General features: G+C 38.3%; 1 protein-coding gene across 4 annotated transcripts in view; it reads right to left on the bottom strand.

Moving 5' to 3' along the window:
• Positions 1 to 12,514, bottom strand: part of LOC124171895 (transcriptional adapter 3) — a 159,403-nt gene that overhangs the window by 69,630 nt on the left and 77,259 nt on the right. Inside the window, exon 9 of one of the 4 annotated variants that reach the window (XM_046551292.1) lies at positions 8,001 to 8,517. The exons of the other annotated variants lie outside the window; for them this stretch is intronic. Within the exon in view, the coding sequence (XP_046407248.1) occupies positions 8,215 to 8,517 (303 nt within the window). The 3' untranslated portion in view covers positions 8,001 to 8,214. Of the gene's footprint in view, positions 1 to 8,000; positions 8,518 to 12,514 lie in introns of those variants that run through there. 4 annotated transcript variants of the gene reach the window in all.

Below are 12,514 nucleotides of genomic sequence, written 5' to 3'. Positions count from 1 at the left end.
AACTTTAACAAAAATCGTTTGTTATCATATATGCACATATCATGGGCAAAGTACGCATTTGGCCCGGTCGTGTAAAAAAACAGTCGTGCCATAATTCTTTAACCAAACTACTTTCAGTTTATAAATTACGTAGGTCTACGCGGAAGATGCTATATTTTGACTCAACACACTTTCTGATGTGACTGAGGTACCTATTAAGTAAATTATTATAATATAAATATCAATTTGATCTTACAATACCTTCAAATGATCTTCAAAACAGAATATCATCAATAGGTAAGAGTCAGGAGCAGCCTTAAACCATTTATTCCGTATAGCTTGTGCTTAAGGCACGGAAATGAATATCTTCTCCAGGCTTTTGTTTCGACGTCGAGATGAAATTTGGAACAAAAAATCATTTATAATTCTATTTTGAATTCATGTTTTCGGTACTAGACGACATTTTTAGGAAGCAAACTCCACTGATTCCCGGAAACTCTCGCCGCGCTAAAGAAGGCGACGGAATTCAGCGATACTCCACTGGTGACTACTGCCTTGTGACGTCACATCTCAATCAAGATGGAGGCACTGTGTTTCAGCGCAACATGAAATTTTCCGACTTTCAAAACGTTTTAAAGTGCATACTCCAGATGCAGAAAATAAAAGTGACTATACTAATGTTTCTTTTTTAGGCTAAACTTTCAAATTCAGCAATAAAAAAAATTAGTGCACTTCCCTGTTGTATACTGTGTCCGCAATATATATCTGCATTCTATAAAGGCTGTGAAAATGTATATAAAATGTGTACATTTTATACAATGACCTAATTTTGTACAGGCTGTACAACTGTATACAAATTTATACAAAATGTGTGCATAGTACCTACACAAGAAATTGTGTACAAATTTTTCATTGGGGTTGGACCGCCCTTGACTTGGAGTATAACAGGATACATCAGAGGTACAAGAATTATTTTGTCTGCACATAATTGGTAGAATCACATGATTCGATGCCTGCAAAACATTATATGATTCTAACAATTTTCAAAACAATCGATTATGCCATTCCGCTTTTTCTGTCCATTATACTGAATTATTGCTACTATTGCTATTACTCCGATTATACTGAATCGATGCTACTGATCCGATAATCATTTGATAAGACCCATCGATTATGTCGAATTTTTGCCCATCTCTATGTTGAAGATCTTGATCAGAATTTCGTTTGCAGTACAAATGGGGTAGCCGAAGATATGGTATGACGTCCCAACGGTGGGCCGATGATAATCCATTTCGTAGGGCCATCGTGGGGGATTTTCGTTGGGCCATTGAAAGATGCCTACGTTGGGCCAACAGTGGCATTAGGTAGGCATATCCACCCACAATGAGCCAACCGTGCCCATGGTTCCCCAACAGAGGCCCAACGGTCAATGTTACTTGGGTATATGCCAAAAATAGTCAATTATTTGTAATGTTCCTGTCTAATAAATATATTTTTCATGTAATTTAGGCCATGTGTTAAGCGTGAACAATGTTGCGTTAACCTTTTCCCTACGCAGGGCATGATTTCACGGCCTGAATTTTCCGATGCTTAAGGATGAAGACTGGGTTTTCACGGCTTGAATTTTTCGAAGCAAAAAGCCAAAGGCCGTGTTTTCACGGTTTCGCGGTCAAGCATGCCAAGTGGGTCCCAACCGCCATTAGGGTCCCTCGGCGGGAGAGGTTCGACCCTTTCCTATTGTCCGCGTGGGGAATATCTCGGCCCATTCCGGCGCTTAGTGACCCACTCAAGGAAGGTGCTCATGGTCATTTATTTGTTTATAAGGTGGAATAACTAAAAACGTAAATGTTGCATTTTTAGAAACTCAATGCCAAGAATTACATTTTGGGTGTTCTGCTGATCGGTTCCAAATTTTAAACGGAACTCTAGCGTTCATATTAACGGAGTTTATCATCACCTAGAACAAATTTTGGAGACGCTAAGGTTAGATGTTTAGTTGTTATTTTTTAAAATTACTAGCAAATTTATAGGAGCGATATTGTAATGATTTACATCTATATTATATACAACCCGATGTGTGACATATACCTCACTGACCACTCACTGATTCACGTATACAAATTCCCGACCACTTCCGGATGTGCTGGGATGACCAAATTTTTACCGTGGGTGGCGAAAAAATATTGTTCGGGGGGGAAATCCGAAAACTAGAAAAAGTCGATTGGTTTTCGAGATATATCGATCCGAATTAACATTGGAGCCTTATGGGACTAAAACTTTTTCTATTTATTGCCTACTTGCAAATATCACACGAACATGAAATTTCTCTGACAGAAACTAGATTATTGGGCTGTTTTTATGATGTGAAACGTTTTGCCATATTTTGATTATAAATATTTTTTATAATTTTTTTAAATTTCCAATACTTTTCTTACGGGCCTATCTTTGGATTTTCTAAAAACCAACTTGCAATGGTTGTAGGAAAAAGTCCTTAACGTATAAAATACAAGATTTTTTCGTTGATTTTTTGGTGTGGTTTTCTTTGCAATATTTTGATTTTAAGTATTTTTTTTAACTTTTTAAAATTTCCAATGCTTTTCTAAAGGGCCGAATTTTGGAATTTTTTTGACCAACTTGCAATAATTGTAGGACAAATTCCTTCAAATGCAAGATTCTCGATTTTTTCTTCAATTTTTTTGCTATCTTTAAATATCCCTAAGTCGAACGAATTTCGAGTAATTAACCAATATCGATTTTCTATTGAAATTTCGACTCCTACAACGTTTGGTAACTTACAACACATCCACCGTGAAGTTTGCATTCCCTCAACACACAATTTTAGATTTTTCGGAATTTTTTTGCCAATTCCCCACGAGGTAGGGACACCAAATTACTGTGAGTGACGTCTTTCTCGTGCCTCAACGTGCCGCTACCAGGAGAACGCAGAATATTTAATTTTAACGGGTGCCACCGTCGAAAAACCATGCTTGCACTACACCCAAAGAGCCGAAATTTTTATGGAAGGTAAACAATGCCGCGTTATACGGGACAAGCACATAAAGTCCCCCGAAAACCTCCTGGGACCCCCCCCCCCAAAAAATAAAAATTACCTACTAAGTCACGTATTTCCTATACCATTCATCCGAATTGTATAGTTTTTATTGATTCGGAATGGGAATTGTGTCGGATATGGCTATATTTACCCGTCATGTTCAATTATCCAGGCCCATTTGCAAACCCGCAACAAAACTTCAAATTTTTTAATGTAGATTTCTTATCAAAATAGTAGTGGTATTTTGGCAGTTCGAGCCCATGGACATCTAAACGCGATTTTTTTAAGCACTTCCCGTTAAGGTACGCCTACATTATTCACGCGAGTGATGCCTTATTACTGCGCCTATGCACCGCTTTATGCAGAACACTGAATGTGTAATCTATATGCTAGTAACAGGGGAAAATTCATGGTTCCACTGAAGCTAGAGAGCTGGAATTTTTATTGTGGGCAGACGAACAAATTTTATACAGAACACCCCTCGAAAATTTCCGTGGCTCCCTAGAAGAACAGCGAAAAAATTATTTTTTGCTGTAAATCGCATGTTTTTTTTTGTTGTTTATGCATATTTTCGCAGTAATTCTGTTCTCCTATGACTTATCGCTAGGGAATTTATTTGCACGATAGTGACCGTAGTCATTACACTCATCAGAGCCCCCGGCAACCCCCCGGACCCCCTTAAAAACATCCGTATAAGCTAATATGCCACAATCACGGCTAGCATGCGTCTAAATTCTGCCGCATTTTCCCCTCGTAGCCTTCGTTAACGATGGGGGACAGCTGGTAGTACGCATTCCTTGGAGAGGAGTGAAAACCCTGGTAGTGTAGCCGCCCCGCTCCAGGAACGGCGAAGCCGTTCCGAGGAGTCGACGACTCGGGGGACTACGGTAACCCTTGGGCGCCCATTCTAAAGATAGACGTTACTCCTTGCCACATTTTAAGTGAACATTTGCGGTGAAATTCGATAAAATATCCGATTTAACTCCAATGAAAAAAGCCCTCGTAATGTAATAAAATATGATTGTCCAAGTTCTTTGTCGTGAGCCGAAATTACAGCGACTATTTTGAATAACCTCTCATCAACTTTAATACAAACGTATTATAAATTAATTTTGCTATAAATACTATTTAATGCATATCCTAAAAAATCGTAAATTTAATATACAAATAAGGAATGTTTTACGTAGACACAAGTTGTGAGAAGCATTCCATACCATTGCAGGAAAGAGCACTGCTCTACCCAGGTAATTACTCTCATACCTTGGTTCTCTGGTCAGGTTACATTTAGGTGGTCTGCCCTGTACACTAGGGTGGGCCGAAAAAAGGTTTTTTTCCTGATCAAATTTGCCCTACGCGGGTAAGTTGCTAAATGATATAAGGATCTCGCACATAAATTTTTTTTCAAATCGGATAATATTAACCACGGCCGCCCGAGCTCTAAAGTTTGAAATTTTGCGAAAAATTAGGCTGATTTCAGAATCAAACGGTTATGAAGACCAATTTTATGAAAATATGGGATAATGGATAATATCAAAGAGTGAATACATGTTTATAGTTTATAAAAATGAAATTTGAAGTTTATTTGACAAAATCTATGGTTCAAATAATGTCTATAAATTAACAACAAAATTAGAGTATAGGTCACCCGCACAACACAACTCATTTTTGCCTACGTTTTTAAATTCCATTTTGGGGGCTAAATTGCAGGTAAAATAATGTTTATTTCGATTGAATTTTATTATTTAGCTAATAAGTCATCATATGGTAGTAAATAATCCCACAAAAAGTAATAATAAGGTAAATTATTTTAAATTAACATCAATCATAATGATGAATAACGTACCTTTGGAGCTATTTTCAACAAGAAATTCAGCCAAGGCTGAGAAAGAACAGAACCTGAACACCAAGCATTTCACTAAGTAGCTCACTGCTAGTTTCGTGAAGTAACTACCCAGAACTCACCACGAGGAAGAGGCTGCCATCGAGTTTTCCTCACGTGCCCCCCAGCCAACCTTTCAAAGGACACGATTGTGTAACCAAATCAATTACTCTGACAACATTATATTGTTATCTTTTTTCGAATTTCGGCTGAATATCTCTGTCTCTTATGCACGATAATGCCCATCCATGCCTGCGTTCTGTACTGCACACGGATTTTGATGCCAACATTATCATTTGTACCATCCTTTCAACTGCTTGTGTGTGGCAGGGAAAATGTACTTCTAATGCAGATCTCTCTGTAACAAGGTCTTCCAAGTCTTTGTTTGTCATCCCAGCTAATATTGGTGGTTGATTTACCCCAATTGCTTCCCAGTCAACCAAGTCGATATAATTTTGAGCGTCGAAGTTAAGCTTTGGAAAATTCGAATTTCCTGAATTCCTCCTTCAGTTGAGCTGAGTTTCTCTCGATTTCAATGTACTTGTGATGGCCATTGCAAGAATTTGTCTGCGCTTATCGGCTAACATCGCAGGCAGAATATTCTCTGGGTGAGTAAAATTACATTTCCCTGAATTATAGAGTCTCTATGTCTCTTATGTTCTTATGAAATATATGGATAGAGGTGATGTCTCTATCCATATATTTCATAAGAAGAATCATGTTCATAATTTTCTTCGGGCCTTCCGAGCAATATTTTCTCAATTTTATTGAGAATGGGGAACTTGCATGAATTTTTTTTATTTCATAGGCGGACAGAAAATTATTTTCTGAATACAACAAAGGAAACCGCATGTAAATCTGAGTTTTCCTTCGCGAGATATTTAATGATAAATATTACGAATTTTAAAGCGCGGGAAAAACTCCCTCACCCCCCAAGCCACTGCCGACGAAGCCTCGATGACGTCAAAGGTGCCTAAACATCACGCGAAGCTATTGTTGTGATTGTTTGTAATAGTTGCCAGCAGTTGTGAGAGCTTCGTTTGTTAGACGTGTTGATTATTTTATATTTAAAGATAAATATCCGACGATAGAGGCTTGGAAGCCCTCGTATTTTGCATTATTTATAATATTAATATCTGAGTAAGGGCATAAAATATAAAACTGGAGCAGTTAAACCAAAAATTTGATAATACCTAAATAACATCGTTGTAGGAGTCTGAGCCACGGCCATTGGAAAGGGGATACGTTAATTGTAAGTTGATGTTATCGACGGCATATCATTCATTTAAGTATGTAATTAGAACGATTTTGATGTTTACTAATGTCCGCTTAGCTTTTATATACAATAACTTCATCCGTTTATTCGTAGGTACCGGAGAATTCGTCGTTTAGGACTGTCTGTGCTTGTATTATGGGGTGAATTCCAGTCAATGCAACTTTTGCTCGCTGATTGGAGACATCTAGGAACATTTTTGTGTCAAAATAGTGTTGTTTTCAACGTGACATCTCCCGTTAAGCTACTGCTAATAATCACAGTGCCAGTGGTTGTAATGCACAAAGTTTGACAAGGTTGAAAAATATCGGCCATGAGTTATCAGTGTTCCATCGTGATTGAATTGTAAAAAGTGCTACTACGCTATCGATAAATGTCTAACAGTAGTGTAGAAATTGTCAGTGGCGTGCTAATCTCCGTTGTTCACCGTAGATATGACATTTCACGATCACGCTATTGAAATAAAAACTTTGTGTGAAGTTTGTTATTCCATTATTTCAACGAATAGTAGTGAGAAATGTCACCTGTGTCACTTGTGTGGGATAATTTAAGGGTTTAAATCAGTGAATAAATAGTTGTATTCATCATAACGAGTTCTGTTATTGTAAGTAGTACGTGATGAATATAAGAATGTGATAGTGACATCCAGTTTTTGATAAGAGTATTTGCCTATTTCCCACTATATTATTATGGTATATGCTAGTATATTGTTTATGGATTTACCTATATTATTGAAATAGGTTGTAGCTTGTGTGTGTGTTGGCAGCGGAACCGATTCGCGATCTCACATGTGGATTGTGTGCAGACTGTTTTGCTGTGAATTCGTACCGTAGGACGGATAGGACTACCTTCTCCGTTAATCCGGCGTTGCCAAATTCAACAGCACAGCTTACTCTAATGTCAACAGCACAGCTTACGATCGTTATCCTCCAGTATTACAAGTTTCTTTTACAACTCGATTTGCCGCCGACGTATAGCAATAATTTGTCTTAACAAATTCCATGAGGGTCGTGGCATCAATTTTTGGTGTCCTAAAAAAAAGGCTGGTGTCCTAACACCCCATGCCACACGCCTTTTAGGCGGCTTGCGGGGTATTATGTAGACGTAGATGAATTTCAGGTGTACTATTCGAACGAGTGGCAACGTTATCATCCATTTTTCTGATAACCAAAACACACGAAGTGAAACGCTTGTACTTCATCATCCCGATGCCGCATTATTAATATCCCAAGTAATAATCTAGGCACAATAGCAATAGGAAAACATTCCCAAGAATAACAGAACAAAATAAAGTGACGATGAGCGGCTAAATACTCCCTCAAAACAAATTTTACACCATGCGCTCAGCGTATTTCCCTACTCCCTACGGTTGTTTAGGCACCTATGACGTCACGCCTGGCCTCGGCAACGCTCGGGTGTCTTCGCGCAGTGGTCGGCACGGAGCGTCAACTGAGGGCGAGGGGATTCGGACAGCGCAGGGAGCAAAGGGGGTAGCAACTTCGATCGGCAACGCCGCCACATTTATGCGCCACAGTCGCCGTGACGTAATGGGATAGGGGTGGGGGCACAAATGGTGGGGGGCATAGCAGAAAGCTCTCCCAACGTTTCCGTTGTAGTTTGTAATTAACATCATCAGATGTTTTATATTAAGCATTTTTCTCAATAAATGTTATAATTCTGAAATCAACTAAATATTTTCTATCGTTTCTTTCACTTGACAGTTCTAGATCATTATATTTAATGAGAATAATCGGAAGCCACACATTCACTTCAGTTGAGGGTGGTTGGTTGTCGTGAAATAAAGAATTCCAATGTTAGTTTACATGTTTATTTAAATCAAATACCTTGTACAAGGAAATACTAAATACATTTAATTGGCTTTTACATTAAATTGGCTGTTCGTTAACGTTTACGATAAGCTAAACGGAGTCCTCACTTCAAAAACAATGGTTTCAGCCATAAGTATAACAATGATATTGTACGTAAAAAGCGAAGAAAACATTTAAAATTACAGTGCATTTTTTTATACTTTCACTCTGTGAGTGCATGCATGAGAAAAGTCGGCAGAGCATTCAAACAAATCATTGCATTATAAATCAAACGAAACGGAGACGTGAGAAGCACAAAATTTGCATTGATTAAAAAAATTAACCATATGTACCAATTAGAGGAACTAAAATCTCTAGAAACATCTATGGCATTCGATGGTGTATGAATTAAAAGAATAAACCTGGGATCAATTATACGGGATCCCCTTTGCGGTAAGCCTGAAGCTGAAACACGAGCATCACATCCACGGAAGTAACTTGAAGAATAGCCAACACCATTCAATATCTGAAAATTCCAAATATACGTGTGTACATATATGTATTGTAAAAAATTAATGCTTTGTAAGCAATATATAAACTAATTTTTTTCTAATAATGCACTTAAATGAATAAGAGTGAATTTCATGATAGGTGATTAATTTATAAAGGTGAAAAGCCAGGATGAAACAGACGTGGGAAAATTGATTCCAAGTTACATATATAATAAATCATTAGTAATCCTAAAGTAATTGCACAACAATACTCACATCAATTCATTACGAGAGAATGAATGCACTTTTAAAGGTTCGTCGCGAGCACGCCTTCCTCAGCAGTTGATAGCACCACGCTTCCTAGCAGAAGACAGAAATTTTTGAATTCCTTGCCGGCAGCTGGCAGGCCGGCAACTGATTTTCAGAATTCCCTTCTGTGATTGGCTCTTCAACCATGTATACCATGCTTAGGAGAACAAACAATTTCGAAAGTTTGGTGCCATCGACTGCAGCGCCTCTGGCCGTGCCGATTAAAGTTATTTCCCCCTGTACCGCGCTGTCCGACCCCCCTCACCCACCAGTTGACTCACCGTGGTGGTCGGCTCAGAGAAATTTTTCTCGATTTTAAATGCGATTTTTTTATTTCTTTTGATGTTGAATGGAGAAACTGAAGGTATTTTTGCGAGCTAATGTATCCATTTGACTTATTCAAAATAGTTTTTAGAGCAATCTACGACCCATGCAAGTTCCTCATTGGAGCGTAAACTTCGATAGCAAATTTTGCCAGGGTCATCAGTTCTTTTGACGGTGATGAACGGAAGCTCATTACAATGAAGCAGGCGAACAAACCAATGCAAAGGTCTTATTAGGGCCATTTCCATTCTCTTGATTACTCCGGCATGGCTTCTGGTATTAACCGCAGTTTCATCGCACACAATTGCTTGTAGTCCGTCGATAATGATCATTTCCTCCGCTAGAAAATTCATGATGGAATCTTAGAGGCCAATAGCTTTGCTGACACATGGGGTGAGATGCCCTAAGTAGCGTGAACAGGGCTCTTGAACGAGAGTTACATGCTCCTCCACTATTGTTTTTCGCTTTGATTGACTATAAACGAAAGCAAAGTCTTTCCTCTAGTCGAAGTAAAGCGCTTGCAGTTAAACAATTCCCACATTCCTCCGAAGAGACGAGCGCAATCTTTCCCTTTCCCTTCTAACTTTGTTCTTGTCAACAATAGGTACATCGACTCCTTGAGTAACCAACCCGATATCTATTAGGTGCGCAGATGCAAGTGCTGCAGTGGCACTGTTTGATATGCAGAATTATTCACAGGCTGAGGCAAATCTTGGCAATTTCAAATTACTTACACTAACCTTTTTTCCATGAAATCCTCTCTTTCACTTGCATCAAATAACTCTTCGTACCTTGTCATTTCATCACCTGACTATTCCAAACAGAAGTGTTATGACAAAATAGGGTGGAGCATTCGGGTGCTCCTTTGTTCCTTCTTACGTGCAAAGCCTCCTCTTCCTATTTTTGGTCTCCTGCGCATCGATGGCGCCTATAATCATTTTCCTGCCTCTTCTGTGACCTTAGGTAATTCCCATTCTAAACTAGGCTCTTTCAAAGGAATATCACAAGCACAATCAGTCCCATCAGAGCAATTTACATGCTGCAACATCAAAAAGCTGACGTGCGTGACGAAGAAAGTCTTGTTTCAGATCAATGAAAGCATTCGTGTCGACAGATCCTTGAATATTGCGATTGTTTCCATGATATTGAATGATTTGTCAATCAATTTGCCTATATTCAACAATTAGGATGGAGGTTCTATGACAAATGTCTTCAATGGCATAAGCCACTGTCTCCACGATTCCCGGGACAGAATTAATGGTATTTTAACTTTCTTCTTCAATGTAGCGAGAGTACAAAAACATTTTCATCATCTCTTCATAAATGGGCAAATCATTACCCCTGAACTTTTCGGGTGCAACAAATATCAGGCACTCCACTCCACACCTGGTACCCTTTTCCTCTATTTTAACCATTGCGTTAATCCTCCCGTAATCCTTTGGAAGGTTGGTTGGGGGTACACGGGTGGAACTCGATGGTAGCCTCTTCCTCATGGTGAGTTCTCGATAGTTTCTTCACGAAACTAGCAGTGAGCTACTAAGTGAAATGCTTGGTTGATGATGTTAATTTAAAATAATTTACCTTGTTATTACTTTTTGTGGGATTATTTACTACCTAGTGGGTTTTTAAGGGGCGTAGCTCCTAAACGAGCGTGCGGAGCGCAGCGAGTCTATATTACATACAACCCGATGCGTGACATATGCCTCATTGACCACTCACTCACTCACTGATTCACCTATACAAATTCCCGACCACTTCCGGACGTGCTGGGAAGACGAAATTTTTACCCTAGGTGGAGAAAAAATATTGATCGGGGAGAAAAATCCGAAAACTCGAAAAAGTCGATCGGTTTTCGAGATATATCGATCCGAATCAACATTGGAGCCTTATGGGACTAAAACGTTTTCCATTTATTGCCTACTTGCAAATGCCACAGGAACATGAAATATCTGTGACGAAAACTAGATCTTTTGGCCAATTTTTTGGTGTAGAGATTATTGCCATATTTTCATTAAAAGTTTTTTGATATTTTTTAAAAATTTCAAATGCTTTTCTTACATTTTTGGATCTTTTAAAAACCAACTTGCAATGGTTGTAGGAATAAGTCCTTAACGTGCAAGATACTAGATTTTTTGGCCGATTTTGATGTGAAAAATTTTGCCATATTTTGATTATAAGTATTTTTTATAATTACTTTAAATTTCCAATGCTTTTCTTACGGGCCTATCTTTGGATTTTTTAAAACCAACTTTTAAAGGTTGTAGGAATAAGTCCTTAACGTATTAGATACAAGATATTTTGGTTGATTTTTTGGTGTGGTTTTTTCTGCAATATTTTGATTTTAAGTATTTTTTTAAACTTTTTAAAATTTCCAATGCTTTTCTAATGGGCCGAACTCTGGAATTATTTTACCAATTTGCAATAAACGTATGACGAATTCCATTAAATGCAAGATACTAGATTTTTTCCTCAATTTTTTGGCTATCTTTAAATTTCCATAAGTCGAACGAATTACGAGTAATTAACGACAATCGATTTTCCATGGAAATCGCGACTCCTACAACGTTTGGTAACTTACAACACATCCGCCGTGAAGTTTGCATTCCCTCAACACACAATTTAAATTTTTCGGAATTTTATTTGCCACTTCCCGACGAGGTAAGGACACCAAATTAACGTGAGTGACGTCTTTCTCGCGCCCATACGTGCCGCTACCCGGATAACGCGGAGTATTTAATTTTAACGGGTGACACAGTCGAAAAACCATGCTTGCACTACAGCTAAAGAGCCGAAATTTTTATCGAAGGTAAACGATGCCGCGTTTTACGGGACAAGCACATGAAGTCCCCCGAAAATGCCCTGGGACCCCCCGAAAAAAATAAAAAATTACCTAATAAGTCGCATATTTCCTGTACTATTCATCGGAATTGAATAGTTTTTATTGATTCAGAATAAGAATTGTGTCGGCTATATTTACCCGTAATTTTCAATTATCCAGGCCTATTTACTCACTCGCAATAAAACTTCAAATATTTTAATGTACATTTATTAACAAAATAGTAGTATTGTTTTGTCTGTTTTGGCAAATGAACACCCAAACGCGATTTTTTAAAACCACCTCCCCGTAAGGTACGGCCACGAAATTCGCGTGAGTAATGCCTTGTTACAGCGCCTATGTGGAAAACATAGAATTTGTAATCTATATGTGAGTAATAGGGGAAAATTCATTGTTCCCCTAAAGCTACAGAGCTGGAATTTTTATTTTAGGTAGGCAAACAAATTATATGCAGGAAACCACCTCGAAATTTCACGTGGCTCCCTAGAAGACCAGCGAAAAAATTATTTTCTTCTGTAAATAGCATGTTTTTTTGATCTTTTCGCATATTTTAGCAGTAAATC

The sequence above is a fragment of the Ischnura elegans genome, chromosome X (assembly GCF_921293095.1).
Source record: "Ischnura elegans chromosome X, ioIscEleg1.1, whole genome shotgun sequence".
NCBI classification, from domain to species: Eukaryota; Metazoa; Arthropoda; class Insecta; order Odonata; family Coenagrionidae; genus Ischnura; species Ischnura elegans.
This window is presented reverse-complemented; position numbering and strand designations above follow the sequence as displayed.